The following is a 19,828-nucleotide window of genomic DNA, read 5'->3' as shown; positions in this document are numbered from 1 at the left end:
TTCCTCTCTGGTAGGGACTTTGTCCTCTTTCCACCTGAGCAAAGCTAGAGGACCACGGATTATGACCGCTTGCACTTGGAGGTTGCAATTGTTAAGCTCTGACTTAAAATGGTTTTTTATTCATAACAAACTTAATAATGCAAACACATTGGCATTTGGCAATAACAAAGTTCCTTTAGACTCATAATGAGCAAACCAGTGATATTTTAGGGAGCAGGCTAACAGGCGGGGGGGGGGGGCCATTACTTACATCATAGGATCCTACACAATACAAAACACTGTTGCTGTATGTAAGTTTCATTTTATTTATTTTTCATCTTATATTTTGGAAATGTACATCCAGGGTTTTTTTTCCCTTTAATTTTTTTGGGGGCCCCCAACAGAGTAGGGCCCTTAGCTATACAGTGGACACTCGGGTTGCGAATGTGATCAGTGCTGGAAGCACGTTTGCAACCCGCAGCACCCGCAACCCGCAGCGCCGCGTCTGTGCACACGTGGGTTGCAATTTGGTGCTTCTGTTCCGGTACTTTCAGGTTTGGCGCAGTGCGCAACCCGAAGCATCTGTAACCTGAGGTATGACTGTACAGTGGTACCTCGGATTACAAACACTTCGGGTTACAGACTCCGCTAACCCAGAAATAGTACCTCTGGTTAAGAACTTTGCCCCAGGATGAGAACAGAAATTGCATGACAGCAGCAGCAGTGGGAGGCCCTATTAGCTAAAGCGGTACCTCAGGTTAAGAATGGTTTCAGGTTAAGGACTGACCTCCAGAATTAAAGTTCGTAACCAGAGGTACCACTGTAGCTTGTTTTTGTTGTTGTTTAGTCATTTAGTCGTGTCCAACTCTTCGTGACCCCATGGACCAGAGCATGCCAGGCACTCCTGTCTTCCACTGCCTCCCGCAGTTTGGTCAAACTTATGTTTGTAGCTTCGAGAACACTGTCCAACCATCTCATCCTCTGTCATCCCCTTCTCCTTGTGCCCTCCATCTTTCCCAACATCAGGGTCTTTTCCAGGGAGTCTTCTCTTCTCAGGAGGTGGCCAAAGTCTTGGAGCCTCAGCTTCAGGATCTGTCCTTCCAATGAGCACTCAGGGCTGATTTCCTTCAGAATGGATCGGTTGGATCTTCTTGCAGTCCATGGGACTCTCAAGAGTCTCCTCCAGCACCAGAATTCAAAAGCAGCAATTCTTCGGTGACCAGCCTTCTTTATGGTCCAGCTCTCACTTCCATACATCACTACTGGGAAAACCATGGCTTTAACTATATCGACCTTTGTCGGCAAGGTGATGTCTCTGCTTTTTAAGACGCTGTCTAGGTTTGTCATTGCTTGTTTAGCTTATATGTGAATCTGGAACTGGCTATTAGCCACGATGGCTCTGCTCCGCCTCCACAAAGTCAGAGGCATCAATGCTTTTGAAAACCGCAGGAGGGGAAAAGACTCTTGTGGTCGTATCTGGTTGCCGACTGAGAGAACAGGATGTTGCACTAAGATGACCCATTGACCTGATCCAAAAGGCTCTTATGTTCTTATGGTTGTTCAGCTGATCTGCCCCCCCCCCCCGCTATGATTACTCTCGTTTGAATTCTCTTTTCTGCTTTTTTTGTTGTTTTGAAAACCCTCACTTATACAGTGGTACCTCTGGTTGTGAACGGGATCCGTTCTGGAGGCCCATTTGCAACATGAAAAGAGCGCAACCCGCAGCGGCGCTTCTGCGCATGTGCATGATGTTATTTTGCATGTCTGCGCATGCACGAGCTGCGAAACCCTCAAGTAACCCTTTCTGGTACTTCCGGGTTGCCGCGGGACGTAACCTGAAAGAACGTAACATGAAGCGGACGTAACATGAGGTATGACTGTAAATACTCTTGTTCTAGGATTGCATCTTCTGTTCTTATAACAGGCCAGGAGATTACAGGTATTCACTTGAATCTTTTCCCAACTAATGGGCAGTTTGTTTTTTCAGGCTCTGCTTGTGATAGGAGGTCCATAGCTTAGAGCGGGGGCCAGCAAACTTTTTCAGCAGGGGGCCGGTCCACTGTCCCTCAGACCTTGTGGGGGGCTGGACTATATTTTTTTGGGGGGGGAATGAACAAATTTCTATGTCCCACAAATAACCCAGAGATGCATTTTAAATAAAAGGACACATTCTACTCATGCAAAAACACGCTGATTCCTGGACTGTCCGCAGGCCGGATTGAGAAGGCAATTGGGCCGCATCTGACCCACGGTCCTTAGGTTGCCTACCCCTGGTTTAGAGGCAGGTCATCTGCCTTGAATGCAGAAGGCCTCAGGTGCAATTCTTGACATTTCCAGCTGGGATGGGAGAGACCCCTACCTGAAAGCCTCCTGCCAGTTAGTATCTCAGCTTACATACACTTCAGGTTACAGACTCTGCTAACCCAGAAATAGTACCTCGGGTTAAGAACTTTGCCCAAGGTTGAGAACAGAAATCGTGTGCCAGCAGCGCGGCAGCAGCAGGAGGCCCCATTAGCTAAAGTGGTGCTTCAGGTTAAGAACAGACCTCCAGAACGAATTAAGTTCTTAACCCAAGGTACCACTGTATTGCGGAGAGAGGGAGAGGGAGAAGGAGAGGGAGAGGGAGGGAGAGAGAGAGAGAGAGAGAAGGAATACTGAGCCAAATGACACCAGTGGAATAAGGCACTTTCCTGTAATCCTGTTCTGATTTTGATTTTTTTTTAAAGAGAGAGGCAGTGTGGTGTAATGGTTAAAGTGGCAGACTCTGATCCAAGAGACCCAGGTTTCAATCTCACTGCCCTGCAGCCTAACCTGCCTCACAGGGTTTTTGTGAGGGTAAAACAGGAGCAGAGAACCACGTACGTCACCGTGAGCTCTTGAGTATAAATAAAGGTAAAGGTAAAGGGACCCCTGACCATTAGGTCCAGTTGTGGCCAACTCTGGGGTTGCGGCGCTCATCTCGCTTTACTGGCCGAGGGAGCCGGCGTACAGCTTCCGGGTCATGTGGCCAGCATGACTAAGCCGCTTCTGGCAAACCAGAGCAGCGCAAGGAAACGCCGTTTACCTTCCCGCCTGAGTGGTACCTATTTATCTACTTGCACTTTGAGGTGCTTTCGAACTGCTAGGTTGGCAGGAGCAGGGACTGAGCAACAGGAGCTCACCCCGTTGCGGGGATTCGAACTGCCGACCTTCTGATCGGCAAGCCCTAGGCTCTGTGGTTTAACCCACAGCGCCACCCATGTCCCTGAGTATAAATAAATGCATAGTAAATAAATAACCCCCCCCCCATGACCTGAGGACAGGGTAGCTTTTGAAGCCCTCCTAACATACCTAACATACTCCTAACATAAAGCCCTGCTTTATGTTCTCTTGCCATTCAACATAACCGTGGGATTCTGGCAGGGATTCCTCAGCTGCGGGCTGAACTAGATGAGCTTTGGGGGTCCCTTCCAATTCTACATTTCTATGGTCCTGTGGCCTTGGGAAAAGTGGCAGACTCTCCTTCGTCGGAGGCCTTTCAGCAGAGGTTGGCTGGCCGCCTGCCTGGGTTTCCGGAGCCGTGGTTGCAAGGGGGTTGGGCTGGATGACCTTTGGGGGTCCCGGCCAACCCTGCCATTCCGTGAGCTTGTGCGCATTTGCTCTCCCGCTGCGCTGCCGGAGCCCTCCTGCCCTTTCCCCTTCTCTGTGCGTCCTTGCAAAGTCACGCAACGCGTTTGGCCACACACCACCTTTTGAAATCCTGGAGCGAATGCGCTCTCTCTCTCTCTCTCTCCAGCCCTGAATACAGACAAAATGAGGACCAGAGCTGGAAAGAGTGTGCGCCTCTCCCTTTCTCCTTTGTTCCTTCCCCCATTGGCTGAATGTCCTACTGTTTTCGCCCTCATCTGCATTCTTTTCATCGTCTGCGAAAGAACTGGAGCAAAGCGCAGCCGCTTGGAATGTCCCTTTGGAGAGCTTTTGCGCCCTCCTCCTCCCTGTGGTTGATCCGGGATCCCGGAGTGTGGTGAGTGGCTGCAGAAACCTCCTCCTCAAACCCACACCTCCCTGATCCCTCCCCTGCCACCGAGCCCTTATACAGCACCCTCGACGCGAGCAGGCAGCTCCTAGCGCCGTTCCTCTAACCCGGAGAGAAGCCCTTTCTGCTCAGCTGCCCGCCGGGACCGCAAAGCGCACCATCACCAAGGATGAAGGCTTCCTTCGCCGCGCTGCTGGCAGTTCTGCTCTGCGTGGAGAGAGGTAAGACTTCTTTCTCCTTTTGTAGGTTCGCCTAGCTCAGTACGGTCTGCACTGGCTGGCAGCAGCAGCCCAGGGCCTCAGGTGGGGGCCGTACAAGACCCACACCGCATCTGGAAGAGCTCAGCCGTTTTAGAGTGGCGGCAACTTTGAAACTCCCTGCCTATAGATCTCAGGCCGGTGTCTCCCCTGTTTTCTTTCCGCCTATATTCTTTTCATCGCCTGCCAAAGACATTCTTTTTGAGACAAGCCACGCCAGAAGATGTTTAGGAAGCTGGTACGAGTTTTGATTTGTTTTCGTCTGTTGCAGTTTTAACTTTCGGCATGTTTGGAATCACGGCTGTAATTTTTTTTCCTGGGATGGTTTAATTGCTTTGCCTATTTTTTTCCCCCTGAACCACCTTGAGGCTTTTCCCTACAGTCAAGCGGTGTGCAAGTTTTATGAAATAGATAAATAACCCGGAGATGCCAGAAACTGAACTTGAGACCTTCTGCTTGCAAAGCAGATACACTCTGGCACTTTGTCCACTAAACAGACAAGATTCTAGTCCTCATGGGATTCATTTACAGTCCATCTGACTGTGTTGCTCCATCCACTCTGAGCAGCTTCCAGTTAATTAAAACAGGGCTGGTAGCTATAGACTCATAGACAAAGAACTGTAGAGTTGGAAAGGGACCACAAGGATTATCTAGTCCAACCCCTGCAATGCAGGAATCTTTTTGCCCAATGTGAGACTCGAACCCACAACCCTGAGGAGTATGCTCTACCTACTGAGCTGATATGTAGGACTATGTAGGAAGCTACCTTATGCCAAGTCATACCATTACGCCCAGCGTGGTCTCAACTGACGAGCAGCGCCAATTGAACCAGGGACCATCTGCATGGGGTTGGACTAGATGATCCCCAGGTGTCCCAAAAATTCTGTGATTCCATTCAGAGCAAAATGGTATGACCCTTCCCAGATAGGAGCTCGGGAAGTTGCCTTGCACTGAGCCTGGGAACCTTTGTCCCTCTAGCTCCATATGGGAGCCTCTCACTTGGATTTCATCTCAAGCCCCACCTAGATGTCTCCAACCTGGGATCTTATACAGCTGTTTAGCCATTGCCCTTCCCTTCATCATTTTCCTAGCCACGTCTAGATGAAAACTGGCGGAGAGGCTGTCATTTCGTTTTGTGTTGCTTATTCGTTACTATGATCTCATTCGTTAAATTTATGTGCTCGAAGATCACGGATGCGTTTATATCTCACTATTTTCACTGAAATCATAGAATCATTAAGGGAACCCTCCTGCAAATCAGGAACAGGTTGTCCCATGCGGGGAATCGAACCTGCAACCTTGGCGTTATCAGTACCACGCTCTAGCCAACTGAGCTATCCAGGCTGATATTAATTTCTCCAGGGAGCTTGAGGTGGTGTTCATGGTTCTCTGCCACCTGCTGCTCCTCATTTAATCACCACAACAACCTTGTGGGGTAGGGTTCAGGACACAACACCCCTGTGCCCCCTTCACTCTAAAAAGCAGCTCTGATAGCACCCCACAGAGGTCCACACACCCCTTCTTCACCCCTCCCGCCTCCTTGAAAGTCTCTCTCTCCTTGAATGCCCACAACGCCTCCGGATTGTCCAGATAAGAGAGGGGGCGTGTGTCGAAACCCGAAGGGTGAACCAGAGGGAAAATTGGCATGCATTTTGCCACTGGCCCTGCCCAACGCCAGCATGCAGCCTTCAAAAGGTTTTCCAGAGGCAAATGTGGGCTCCGGGTTGCAAAAGGGGGCCCAGCCCTGTCATTGGGAACTGGATAAGCTCAAACAAAGGGGTCAGCTATGGCTGCAGGCAGCTCAAGCCTCTGGAAGACAATAAAGCCACACCCTGGATTGTCCTTTGTTGTCCGAGGAAGAGGAGAGATGACTAAGAGGCGCCTGTTTTCAGTTAGGAGTTATGAGGTCAGCTGAGACATCAGCAGCGATGGGGAGGGGGTTTTCTCTGCCATTATGCTGGCAGTATTGTTCCTGGCTTGCAATGAGCTCATCGCTTGTGGCTTCAGGGCTTGGCGAGGATGGTTGGGTGGGTTGGGGGTGCAGGGAGAATGCAAAGTCCTCGACTGAGCGCACAGGAACATCATTCCCTTCCTTTTCCATGTACTTTTCGGGACCACAGATCCTCTGCTAAACAGCTCGCGGCGAAAGAATCTCAGCCAAGCCGTATAACATAGATTGCACATTTAAAAAATATTCATAAAATCTATCTGCAGCTTAATCATAGGAAATAGCCTCAGATAGACCTCTATGAAGTTATCACTAAAAAAATCAGCAACCATAATTTAAAGTATAGAGGAAGTTTAAACCACAATGGAATAGACTGAAACAAATTAAAACAGAGTGCAAACTTTCTAAACATCTCGGTAGCCTGGTCTCAATGCAAATGTCTTCAGCCGAAAAGAAAACATTGGAGTCTGCCTGATATCAAGAGGCAGGGGGTTCCAAAGTTGCCACACTGAGTTCAGGTGGGGCAATGCGTGAAATTGCTTCCAGCTTGTTTAATAAGCCTAAGGCCTGGTTGAAGAGGAATATTTTCGCCTGGCGTCTAAACATATGCAAGGAAGGCACCAGGTGAGCTTCCACGGGGAGATCATTCCACAAACGAGGAGCCACCACAGAAAAGACCAGTACTCTTTTTGCCACCCTCTTCTGAAGGAGGCACACGAAGAAGGGTCTTGGAGGATGATCTTAGGGTTTGGGAAGGTTCATACAGAAAGAGGCAGTCCTTAAGATATTGATGTCCTGAGCCGTTTAAGGCTTTATAAGTCAAAACCAGCACTTTGAATTGGGCCCGGAAACTAATGGGCAACCAGTGCAGTCAGACTAGGATTGGTGTTACATGTTCAAACCATCTTTCCTCCATGAGCAACCTGGCTGCCAAATTCTGCCCCAGTTGAACCATCTTCAGAGGCAGCCCCATGTATAACACATTGCAGTAATCCAACCTGCAGGTTACCAGAGCATAGATGACAGGAATTGGGCTGTCTCTGTCCAGATAGGGATGTGGGTGGCACTGTGGTCTAAACCACTGAGCCTCTTGGGCTTGCTGATCGGAAGGTTGGTGGTTCAAATCCCCACAACGGGGTGAGCTCCCATTGCTCAGTCCCGGCTCCTGCCAACCTAGCCGTTCGAAAGCATGCTGGTGCAAGTAGATAAATAGGTACCGCTGTGGCGGGAAATTAAACGGCGTTTCCATGTGCTCTGGCACCTGTCATTGTCCTCTGTGCGCCAGTAGCGGTTTAGTCATGCTGGCCACACAACCCGGAAAACTGTCTGCAGACACGAAGTGCAAGTAGATAAATAAGTACCGCTCCAGCGGGAAGGTAAACGGCGTTTCCGTGCGCTGCTCTGGTTTGCCAGAAGCCGCTTAGTCCTGCTGGCCACATGACCCGGAAGCTGTACGCCGGCTCCCTCGGCCAATAAAGCAAGATGAGAGCCGCAACCCCAGAGTCGGCCATGACTGGGGTCCCTTTACCTTTACCCATCTGACTGGTTTCCCCAGCCACTCTGGGCAGCTTCCAACCTATACAAAAACATAGTAAAACATCAAACATTAAAAACTTCCCCGTACAGGGTTGTCTTCAGATGTCTTCTAAAGGTTGTATAGTTCCTTATCTCTTTGGCATCTGATGGGAGGGTGTTCCACAAGGTGGGTGCCGCTATCGAGAATGCCCCCCCTGAAAAGAAATCCAAATTTCAGATAGAAATAATTGAAGGTAAAACTAAGCTACTATCTAAAATGTATGATATACTATTGGAATGGGACACCAAAGATGAGGAAATAAAGGAGGTTATGACAAAATGGGCAATGGACGTGGGATATAATATAGAGTATGAAAAATGGTCAAAATTATGGAATGACGGAATAAAATTTACGGCAAGTGTCGCACTTAGAGAAAATTTGGAAAAGATGATTTATAGGTGGTATATCACACCAGTAAAATTAGGGAAGATGTATAAAACAGGAAATAAGGCCTGCTGGAAGTGCAAAATAAAAGAAGGCAATTTCTTCCATATGTGGTGGACGTGTGAGGAAGTGAAGAAATTTTGGGATTTGATTTACAATGAGTTAAAAAAAATATTTAAATACACCTTCCCTAAAAGACCAGAGGCCTTTTTACTAGGAATAATTGGGGATGAAATTAAAAAAGAAGACAAGATTTTGTTTCAATATTCGACAGCAGCAGCCAGAATACTAATTGCACAAAATTGGAAAAGTACAAAGATACCAACGGTGAGGGAGTGGCAATCAAGATTATTTGAATTTGTTGAATTAGCAAAAATGACACAAAAAATTAGAAACCAAAAAAATACAAAGTTTATTGGCGATTGGAATAAATTTATGGCTTATATTGAAGGAAATCATAGAAACTTAAAAACTATAGCAGGTCTGTTATAAAACTTACGATGTGTAAATCAGTTATAATTACCAGCTGCAGAAAATGGAGTTTTATATTAAGAAGCCCGAAATCGGGAGGGAAGGAAGTCAAACTTTATGTCTGAAACTGTTTTTGTCATGTGTGCTCGTTTTTCTTTTTTTTTGGTTTTCTTCTTTTTTTTGTTTAACGTTTTTGTTGTAACTGAAACTTAATAAAAAGAATTAAAAAAAAAAAGAAAAGAGAATGCCCTCCCTGCTTGAGAGTTTCAGGTGGCATATGCTATGCCCCACATGCCCTTCAACTCCTCCTTGCTGCTTCTTATCACCAAACCTCTCTCTCTCTCTCCCACTCTGTTCTCATGCACACCAGTTGTTGTTGTTTTGACATCTCCCCAGCACCAAGCTCCAAACAGGTGCTCATTAAGTCCCGCAATCGCCGTCTGAGGTGTGCTTCTTGCAAAAACATCTGCCCACAGAACTCTCCTGCCCGGAGCAAGCTTGCTGATTGAGCAAAGACATCGCTCTTGTTTTGGCTGTCTTCGACGAACGACGTTGGGGAAATAGTTGGTTCGGGAGCCGGTCTAGGAAAGTGAGGCCTACCCAAGGGGGACACTGCTAACAGCAGTGTTGTATGGCTTCACACTTCCTTGGGAGGTCAGAGGAGATTTCTTAGTTTATAGGGTACTTTTCTCCTGGGGAAAGCAGTGTTCGATATTGGCCAGGCGCGTTGGCCAGATAAAGCAGTTGGTCCCTTACCTTTCCTGCCACAGTGATTCATGTGACGGTCAACTCCAGGCTTGACTACTGTAATTCGCTCGATGTGGGGCTGCCCTTGAAACAGTCCCACAAACTCCAGCGAGTGCAAAGCTGCATACACAAATATCCACATTAGGAGAAATTTGCACTTAAAATGCTGATGAATTTTCATGAAGGCTTTAAAGAAAAACAGTCTAATAGTTTTCTGATGTGAACTCCTGAAAGCCTGAATTTGCATCTCTCCATATGAATGAACATATTTGGGTCAAGGGCCTGTTTAAGTACCTTGCAACACCCCTTGTATGTAGCAAGGCCGGCACAGCGCCGTGGCAAGTCAGGGCAAACCGGATGGCCCAGAGATGTTCCCATGGTGTGATGGAAACTGGGGCAGCTTCTTGTGCTAATGTGCTTCGGAGGAAGAGCAGCTGCCTAGACAAACAGGGCTTGGAAGCTCTGGATAGTTTTCACTGTCCTTTGGGAAAAACATAACAAAACAGGACTGATGTGAGAGCAGAGAGCGAGTTAAACTGTGGAACTCACTGCCACAGGAAGCAGATATGGCCGCCGATTTAGATGGCTTTGGACAAATCCATGGATGGGGAGAGGGCTACTGATGGCTATTAGCCAGGATGCCTATGCCCTGCCAGTTGGAGGCAGCGATGCTTCTGAACAGGGCCGGATTGAGGTTTGATGAGGCCCTCAGCTACTGAAGGTAATGGGGCCCTTTAGATGTCCAGCTGTCCTTTGTCAACAACAAATTGTCACTGTTTTTTGTGTTGAATATATGCTATATGGGAATTTATGGACTTAAGGTAAAGGGACCCCTGACCGTTATGTCCAGTTGCAAACGACTCTGGGGTTGTGGCACTCATCTCGCTTTACTGGCCAAGGGAGCCGGCGTATAGCTTCCGGGTCATGTGGCCAGCATGACTAAGCCACTTTTGGCGAGCCAGAGCAGCGCATGGAAACACCTTTTACCTTCCCGCCGGAGCGGTACCTATTTATCTACTTGCACTTTGACATGCTTTTGAACTGCTAGGTGGGCAGGAGCTGGGACTGAGCAACGGGAGCTCACCCGTCGCGGGGATTCGAACCACTGACCTTCCGATCAGCAAGCCCTAGGATCAGTGGTTTAGACTACAGCACCACCCGCTTCCCTCATTTATGGACTTAATAGGTATCTAAAGCCATTTGCACATGTTGGCATGCAACCAGTCCGTGCAGTATGTAGACACCCTATATATAAAGGTAAAGGGACCCCTGACTATTAAGTCCAGTCACGAATGACTCTGGGGTTGCGGCGCTCATCTCGCTGAGGGGGCGGCCGTTTGTCCGCTTCTGCAGACAGTTTTTCCAGGTCATGTGGCCAGCATGACTAAGCCGCTTCTGGCGAACCAGAGCAGCGCACGGAAATGCTGTTTACCTTCCCGCCGGAGAGGTACCTATTTATCTACTTGCACTTTGACGTGCTTTCGAACTGCTAGGTGGGCAGGAGCAGGGACCAAGCAACAGGAGCTCACCCCGTCGCAGGGATTCGAACCGCCGACCTTCTGATCTGCAAGCCCAAGCAGCACAGTTGTTTAATCCACAGTGCCACCCGCGTCCCATCCTAACATGGCAGTTGAGGTCAAGGCGGCGGCTGCCCCTCTGCTACTGCCATCGCTGCAGCATCAACGTCCCGAACATGTATTGTTTGTTTATTTAAAGTGTCCCCGGATTCATTGGAAAAAATCTGGTACCCCTAGACTAGGTGGTCCATTGGTCTGATCCTGCAGCTGCTTCTCATGTTATTATAACTCTCAAAAACACAAGGAGGCATAGGTATTCTTACAAAGCACAAACCAAAGAACAGTGTTTTCTTTCCCTCCCTGAGCTTTCGGAAACAAATGATGCTCCTTTGCTTCATGCAGAGTTACAGCAAATCTAATCTAATCCCCTGTGAGAATTTGTCAGTGTGGCATGTAAACTTCTGAGTTATACCAGACCATTCCTCAGAGAGCATGGCGCCCGACCTCTTTTAACTTGTTGAAACATTCAGCCTTGGAAAGGATGATGTGTGATTCGAAAGTTCACGCACCACATTTCAAAACCTGGTTTGTCTTAATTAATAGATTTGTTTCGCATCCCTGTGGGTTTTGTCCTAATCACGTTGCATCCACACCCTTGCACAATTACCACCTGATGGTGCCGACATCCAATGTTGACTTGCAGTTGCGGAATGACCATCAGAACTCAAACAACTTGTACCGTGGTTGCATATTGCATATCACATGCTCTCGACTGCCATGCTTTTCTCTTTTTAAAAAAAATATATTTTTATTGAGCAATTTAAGAAACAAATTATCAATCAATATAACCATTTACATTTTTCCCCTCTCCCCCCACCACAAGAAATTCCCTCAGCTCCCCTCTCTGGTTTCTTTGCACATATTGTGCTCTGCATTGTACATATCATTGCCTTATCTATCATGTTTTTAACTAAAAAATTGTGGATGTTTATTCAAAACCTGCCAAGGAGTCCAAATCATTTTGTTGTCTGCCATGCTTTTCAATGAGGGACATTCTGTGTGAATTGCCCCGTGAAGAGGGAAAAAGAATGAGCTAAATTAAATTTAACTAACTAAATGACCTACTTGACTCTTACCTTACCAGGAAGCCCTAATAACTATATTTCCTCCAGAAAGAATATCGTCCTTAAAGAAAAATTGAATGAGAGTCGGAAGGGACACCCCCAGGTCATCTAGTCCAACCCCCTGCAGTGCAGGAAACTCTGCTAAAACATCCCTGACAGGTGGCCAGCTGACCTCTGCTTAGAAACCAACAAGGAAGGAGGGGCCATACCTCCCGAGGGAGTCAAACAGCTGCCAAACAGCTCTTACTCATCAAAGAATTTTTTTTTATTGAGGCTGATACAGCGAATGGCAAAGATTTAACTGGGTGATTTGATTTAAAGGTTGAAGATTAAATGGTGGTGTTATTATTTATTTATTACTATTATTTATTATTTATTTACCTGCCCTTCACTCCAAGGTCTCAGGGTGGGCTACAGCATTAAAAACAATATTAAAAACAATTTTAATGTATTAGTTGCTTCAATCTCTTGTAGTTTACATTTTACACACACACACACACACACACACACACACACACACAGTGGAACCTCTACTCATGACCACAATCCGTTCCGGAGGTCTGTCCTTATGGCAAATGTATATACTGCGTGTGTGTATATATAACTATATATATATATTAAAAAGTTTATATAGTATACAGTGGACGCTCAGGTTGCGAATGCAACCTGTGTGTGTGCAGACGTGGGTTGCGATTCGGAGCTTCTGCGCATGCGCAAAGGGCGATTTAGAGCTTCTGAGCATGCACGACCGCCAAAACCTGGAAGTAACCCGTTCTGGTACTTCCAGGTTTTGGCAGTACGCAACCCGAAAAAACTCAACCTGAAGAGTCTGTAACCCGAGGTATGACTGTATACATTTGCCATAAGGAATATATTTTACATTAAAAATGTACCAAAAATAATAAAAGTGTGTGTGTGTGTGTGTGTGTGTGTGTGTGTGTGTCTGTGTGTGTATAAACACTTTTATTATTTTTTGGTACATTTCAATGTAAAATATGTTTTGGCTGGTGTGTTTTTTTTAAAAAAATTAAAATGTTGTATTAGTATATGTATTATTTCTGTGGTTGATGTGAGCAGGATCCTTGAAACGACAACAATGAACAAACAGTGATCAACGTACTGGGAATCAGGCAAGCGTTTTCTCTCAACCAGATTGGCTAGTAGGCTTGGCAGCGTGTCAGGTTATTTCAGAGAGGATGCCAGATCCAAGCGGTTTCGTAATAGTTGAGGAGCATTATTGCCAAATTACATTCTAGAACAGCAGTGTGATTCACTGTCTAGGTTGGACACACTGCCACCTGCAGTTGGAATAGCAGTATTACAGCTAACTCTACACACAGCCTGAGGATTGGCTCTGTTCCTTGAGCCATCTGAAAGTAGTTGATTTGAGGGCAACTTACTGTCAACCTTCTCTTTGCATGTGGTATCATGCATCATATGTTTTACTGGGGTGGTGGGGAGAGAGAGAGAGAGAGAGAGAGAGAGAGAGAGAGAGAGAGATGGACTGTGATTAGGTTCTACTTAAGGGTCCATCGTTCAGTTACAAATCCTCCATTATTTCCTTGATGAAAATAGGGATGTCCTATTTAATAATAATAATAATAATACCGTGTCCATCTGTCTGGGGTTGGGTGTGGCTTCCAACATATATATAACATTAAGCATTTTGTGCGACATTGGTGGCACTGTGGGTTAAACCACAGAGCCTAGGGCTTGCCGATCAGAAGGTTGGTGGTTTGAATCCCCATGACAGGGTGAGCTCGCATTGCTCGGTCCCTGCTCCTGCCAACCTAGCAGTTCGAAAGGACATCAAAGTGCAAGTAGATAAATAGGTACCACTCTGGTGGGAAGGTAAATGGCGTTTCCGTGCGCTGCTCTGGTTCGCCAGAAGCAGCTTAGTCATGCTGGCCACATGACCCGGAAGCTGTACGCCGGCTCCTTCGGCCAGTAAAGTGAGATGAGCGCCACAACCCCAGAGTCGGTCACGACTGGACCTAACGGTCAGGGGTCCCTTTACCTTTTAAGCATTTTAAAACTTCCTTATACAGGGTTGCCTTCAGGTGTCTTCTAAAAGTTGTATAGTTACTTATCTCCTTGGCTCTGAGGTCACACAGCCTCCAACATTTCTCCAATGAAAATAGAGGCGTCCCCTCCAACATTTTTCAGGTGAAAACAGGGACGTCCTACCATACCCTCCAACGTTTCTCTGATGAAAATAGGGGAAATGTGGGACATTCCAGGATCAAATCAGAAACCGGGGCGGCTTCTGTAAATCCGGGACTGTCCCTGGAAAATTGGGTCTGCAGTTACAGCTTGCTGGTATAATAAAGGACACCTCAAGGTTTATACAATGCTTTCTGAGCGTTCGAAGCACAGGGCACGCATAATGACAGTAATCATTCCATACCAGAACCTTGTAACGTAGGGCAGTATAATTATCCTCACATTTATGCATAGGCATGCATAGGAGTGCACATCAAGCAGTATTTATATGTCCCAATTTAGCAATGACGAAGTGTTAAAAGGTTTTGGGGTTTGTAGGCATCGCATGTGGGCAATGCCCAACCACCAGCGCTATGAAGTCATGAGGACTAGTATGTTTCAGAGGAAAGAAGGAAAGCAAGCAAGCCGAAAATGGACCTCAGTTTCAATAAGCCTGAGAATTTTGTGAGCATTTGGTCGCCCCATCCCCATCTCAATTTAGCTCCCATAAGGGATGAGTAAGACAGGAGTGCCTGGCGTGCTCTGGTCCATGGGGTCATGAGTCGGACACGACTAAACAACAACAAAGGGATGAATTCATTGGGAAGTAGTTTTTATTAGAATTTTCCCAGTGTGTTTCCCTCTATATATGTTTCCCTCTATATATGTTAAAGCTATGGTTTTCCCAGTAGTGATGTATGGAAGTGAGAGCTGGACCATCAAGAAGGCTGATCGCCGAAGAATGGATGCTTTTGAATTCTGGTGCTGGAGGAGACTCTTGAGAGTCCCATGGACTGCAAGAAGATCAAACCTCTCCATCCTTAAGGAAATCAGCCCTGAGTGCTCCCTGGAAGGACAGATCCTGAAGCTGAGACTCCAATACTTTGGCCACCTCATGAGAAGAAAAGACTCCCTGGAAAAGACCCTGATGTTGGGAAAGATGGAGGGCACCAGGAGAAGGGGACGACAGAGGACAAGATGGTGGGACAGTGTTCTCGAAGCGACCAGCATGAGTTTGACCAAACTGCAGGAGGCAGTGGAAGACAGGAGTGCCTGGCGTGCTCTGGTCCAGGGGGTCACGAAGAGTTGGACACGACTAAACGACTAAACAACAACAACGCCTTAGCTTGCTTGCCTGTGTCTCCCCTTATTTTCTTCCTTACAATCAACATTGAGAAGAGCTTTTGACAGCAAGAGCTGCTAGACTGAAGAATGAACGACCTTGGAAGATGGTAGACTCTCCTTCCTTGGTGGTTTTTAAGCAGAGGTTGGGTGGCCATCTCTGCCAAGCTAAGCAGTTGGCTCCTTACCTCTCTCGCCCTGAACTAGCAACTGTGATCCACATGACAGTCACCTCCAGACTGGTTTAATGTAACTCACTCTACGTGGGGCTGCCCTTGAGACTGACCCAGAAACTCCAGCGGGTGCAGAATGCCGCGGCGAGACTCCTTACTGGATCCTCGCTGCGGGATCACATTCATCCAGTGCTATACCAGCTGCACTGGCTCCCGGTGGAGTACAGGATCAGGTTCAAGGTGCTGGTTTTGACCTTTAAAGCCCTATACGGCCTAGGACCCTCGTACCTACGGGACCACCTCTCCTGGTATGTTCCACGGAGGACCTTCTTCAAACAAAAACATCTTGGAGGACCCAGGCCACAGGGAGGTTAGGCTGGCCTCAACCAGAGCCAGGGCTTTTTCGGCCATGGCCCCAATCCGGTGGAACGCTCTGTCCCAAGAGACTAGGGCCCTGCGGGACTTGACATCTTTCCGCAGGGCCTGCAAGACAGAGCTGTTCCACCAGGGCTTTGGCCAAGGCACAGTCTGACTCCCTCTTTCGGTAATCCTCATAGAACCAGTGGCCCAATGGTTGCCATTAATTTGATTCTGAATTGATTTTAGAATGAATTGATTTTAGAATGTATTTCAATTCATAGATTGTGATTTTATGTAAACTGTGTTACTTTTACCGTTGTTAGCCGCTCTGAACCCGGCTTTGACTGGGGAGGGCGGGATATAAATAAATTATTATTATTATTATTATTATTATTATTATTATTATTATTATCTTTAGCTGAGATTCCTGCGATTTCCGGGGGTTGGACTAGATGACCCCCAGTGGCCCCTTCCAACTCCAAGCTTCTATGATTGCTGCCCCTGCTTTGCGGTCTGTCCCTAAGGAGCGTGTTTTGTGTTCCATTCACAGTGGCATCGCTGTCCTGCTTCCACTGTGAGAACGAGGAAAACAATTGGAACTGCCTGAAGCCGAAGGCCTGCAGCGACTCGGACCAGTACTGCATCACCAAGTTTTTCGGTGGAGGCGTCGGTGAGTGCCGCGTAGCTTTGTCAACTTCTACCATTCTTGCCTTTTCTCTAAATTGAAATGTCCCAAAGGCGGCAACCTCTTGATTACTTTTACCTGGCCTATCTGAGTGAGTTGCCTAGGGCACAGACCTCAGAGGGGATGCAGTACTGACCTTTGAGGGGGCCAGTTTTATGCAGGTCCGATTTTGTTCTGTCTTACAAATTCCCGATATAGTTTACTTTCATTTTGAAGAATTTGATAATTTCTATCAGTTTTTGGAAATTGGAAATTGGAGCTGCCCAGAGTGGCTGGGGAAATCCAGCCAGATGGGTGGTAGTTTGTGTGTGTGTGTGTGTGTGTGTGTGTGTGTGTGTGTGTGCGCAAGCAATCCTCAATCTTTAAATTAAATCATCCAGTTAAATCTTTGCCATTCGCTATATCAACCTCAGAGGGACGCAGGTGGCGCTGTGGGTTAAAGCCTCAGCGCCTAGGACTTGCCGATCGAAAGGTCGGCGGTTCGAATCCCTGCGGCGGGGTGCGCTCCCGCTGCTCGGTCCCAGCGCCTGCCAACCTAGCAGTTCGAAAGCACCCCTGGGTGCAAGTAGATAAATAGGGACCGCTTACCAGCGGGAAGGTAAACGGCGTTTCCGTGTGCGGCTCTGGCTCGTACGGGCAGGGGTACCTTTACCTTTACCTTTATATCAACCTCAATAAAAAATTCTTTGAGGAGTAAGAGCTGTTTGGCAGCCGTTTGACTCCCTAAGGGAGGTGTGGCCCCTCCTTCCTTAGAGGTGTGTGTGTGTGTGCACGCGCATGCAAGCAATTAACCTTGTTTAGGGCATAAAATAGCACATCTGTGCATTACAGGGTGGTATCGGCAGGCTCCCTCGGGCTTTAAAGCGACATGAGCGTCACAACCCCAGAGTCGTCTGCGACTGGACTTAATGGTCAGGGGTGCCTTTACCTTTACCTTTGGTCTTAATGGCTGTGGTCCTCTGAATAGCAGCTGCTGGGAACCACAGAAGGAGAGAAGGCTCCTGTGTTCGAATCCTGATTGCGGGTTTCCCATGGGGGCATCTGGTTAGCCACTGTGAGAATAGGATGCTGGACCAAATGGCCACTGGCCTGATCCAGTAGACTCTCCTTATACAGTGGTACCTCAGGTTAAGTACTTTATTCGTTCTGGAGGTCCATTCTTAACCTGAAACTGTTCTTAACTTGAGGTACCACTTTAGCTAATGGGGCCTCCCGCTGCCCCTGCGCCACCGCTGCGTGATTTCTGTTCTCATCCTGAGGCAAAGTTCTTAACCTGAGGTACTATTTCTGGGTTAGCGGAGTCTGTAACCTGAAGCATCTGTGACCCGAGGTACCACTGTACTTTTCTGTAACAGTCAGGGAAATAAACTGCTGGATAATAATAATAATAATAATAATAATAATAATTTATTATTTATACCCCGCCCATCTGGCTGAGTTTCCCCAGCCACTCTGGGTGGCTCCCAATCGAGTGTTAAAAACAATACAGCATTAAATAGTAAAAACTTCCCTAAACAGAGCTGCCTTCAGATGTATTTTCAAGATAAGATAGCTGCTTATTTCCTTCACATCTGAAGGGAGGGCGTTCCACAGGGCAGGCGCCACTACCAAGAAGGCCCTCTGCCTGGTTCCTTGTAACTTTACTTCTCACAGTGAGGGAGCCGCCAGAAGGCCCTTGGAGCTGGATCTCAGTGTCCGGGCTGAACGATGGAGGTGGAGACGCTCCTTCAGGTATACAGGACCGAGGTCATTTAGGATGAATGCTGCCACACTATAAAGAAGTTTTTAAATATTCTGACTGTTTGAACTGTCTCCTTGGGCCATCTTTTTATATATATATATAAATAACTGGACCTATTTCTTTCCTTCCTTCCTTCCAGGTGACAACAAGAAGCAGTCCATCAGCAAATACTGCTCTCCCATGTGCCCCCAAGGAGGCATCGACCTCGGTGTCATGGCCTTTTCCATCAAATGCTGTAAATCCGAGCTGTGCAACTTAAGCGGGGCTGTCGGCGTGAAAAGCAGCTCCCTGATCTTGGTTGCAGGCACCTTGGCCAGTCTGCTGTACATCTTTGGAGCCAGGTTGTAGATGCAGAAGGAGGGAAGGACTTCTCCTCCAGGGAGAAACCCAACCTTTCACCCCACGTGCAAAACTGTGCTTTGTAATGCATGCCTGTTAACTTCATTCTCTGCCCAGAGCCGTCTTTCCCATTGGTGTTAGTGGTGCGGTGCGCCAGGGCGCCGGCCTCTCAAGGGCGCCCTTGAGAGCCGGCAGACTCCCTCCCACAGCTGCCAATGTTTCCCTTTTTAAAAAGGGAAATCCCCTTATTCCGAATAGGATTCCTCGCAAGAAAAGGGAAAAGTTGACAGCTAGGGCCTCTCCTGCATGCCCGCCAGCTGCGCCCCACCAACTATATGGCGGGCAGGCGGGCATCTTCCCTCCCAAGCCTCTGCATCTGCTGAAGACGGCCCTGATCCTGGTCGTCGTCCTCCTCCTGCTTCCTGGCAAAGGTGGCGCGTAGCCTTCTCAGGCGCACTGACGCCGGAGAGTATGTCTGCCAGCACGTTTTCCTGCATCCACCATGCCGGGGATCGGGGCAGTGGGGGAGGCAGAGGACATTTTCCACCACCCCCTCCCTTGTTTTGGAGTTGCAAGGGCGCCAGCGCCGGAGGGATCTTTGCACCACGGCATCGGATATGCTTAAGACGGCCCTGTCTCTGTCCACACCGACTTGGAGCACTTTCTGAGTCAAGGAGCATTCATTCCACTGGCGCCACATCTACAGCCCGTGCACATAATGGACAGGGCAGGGATTACTCATGAGTAAGCCCCCTCTGGTCTCCTCAAGCTGGAAAGATGAGCTGCAGTTCAATGAGGAACATGGGTGGGTTGTGGGTGCTTCCTACTCATGAGTAGGCCCACTTGCGGGGGGGGGGGGAAAGGGCACCTCAGCCTCTCGCTAGAAACCAGGGCAGCAAGTAAAGCAGCTTGTGGGCTTTACCTACAGGTTGGTTTACTCCAGAGTAAACAACCATCGCATGCCAAGCTTGCAAGGATGATACGCCACATAATTATTAATCTGTATTTTTACTGTTGGAAACGGCTTGGGGGACAGTTAGCGAAAAGTGGTCTAAAAATCTAATAAATACATTAACGTACACATATAGATGGCAGGAACATTGTATGGGTTTTTTTTTGGGGGGGGGGTTGGGAGAAGTGCAAGGAAACCTTATCGCTGGAACATATCCTGAGAAAAACTGCTAATAT

General features: G+C 47.7%; 2 protein-coding genes across 2 annotated transcripts in view; both read left to right on the top strand.

Annotated features, from left to right (window-relative positions):
• The window catches only part of LOC307220555 (lymphocyte antigen 6E-like), a 132,406-nt gene that overhangs the window by 110,351 nt on the left and 2,227 nt on the right, over positions 1-19,828 (top strand). The window lies entirely within an intron of this gene.
• Positions 3,897-19,727, top strand: LOC307220548 (lymphocyte antigen 6E-like). Its single transcript, XM_079984569.1, has 3 exons — positions 3,897-4,215; positions 16,426-16,545; positions 18,441-19,727. The coding sequence occupies exons 1-3, from the start codon at positions 4,164-4,166 to the stop codon at positions 18,647-18,649; spliced, it is 381 nt and encodes a 126-aa protein (XP_079840695.1). The 5' UTR covers positions 3,897-4,163; the 3' UTR covers positions 18,650-19,727.

This window comes from Podarcis cretensis (assembly GCF_951804945.1).
Source record: "Podarcis cretensis genome assembly, chromosome: 7".
Lineage (NCBI taxonomy): Eukaryota > Metazoa > Chordata > Lepidosauria > Squamata > Lacertidae > Podarcis > Podarcis cretensis.
The sequence above is the reverse complement of the archived record's forward strand: the minus strand, read 5'-3'. Positions and strand labels throughout refer to the sequence as shown.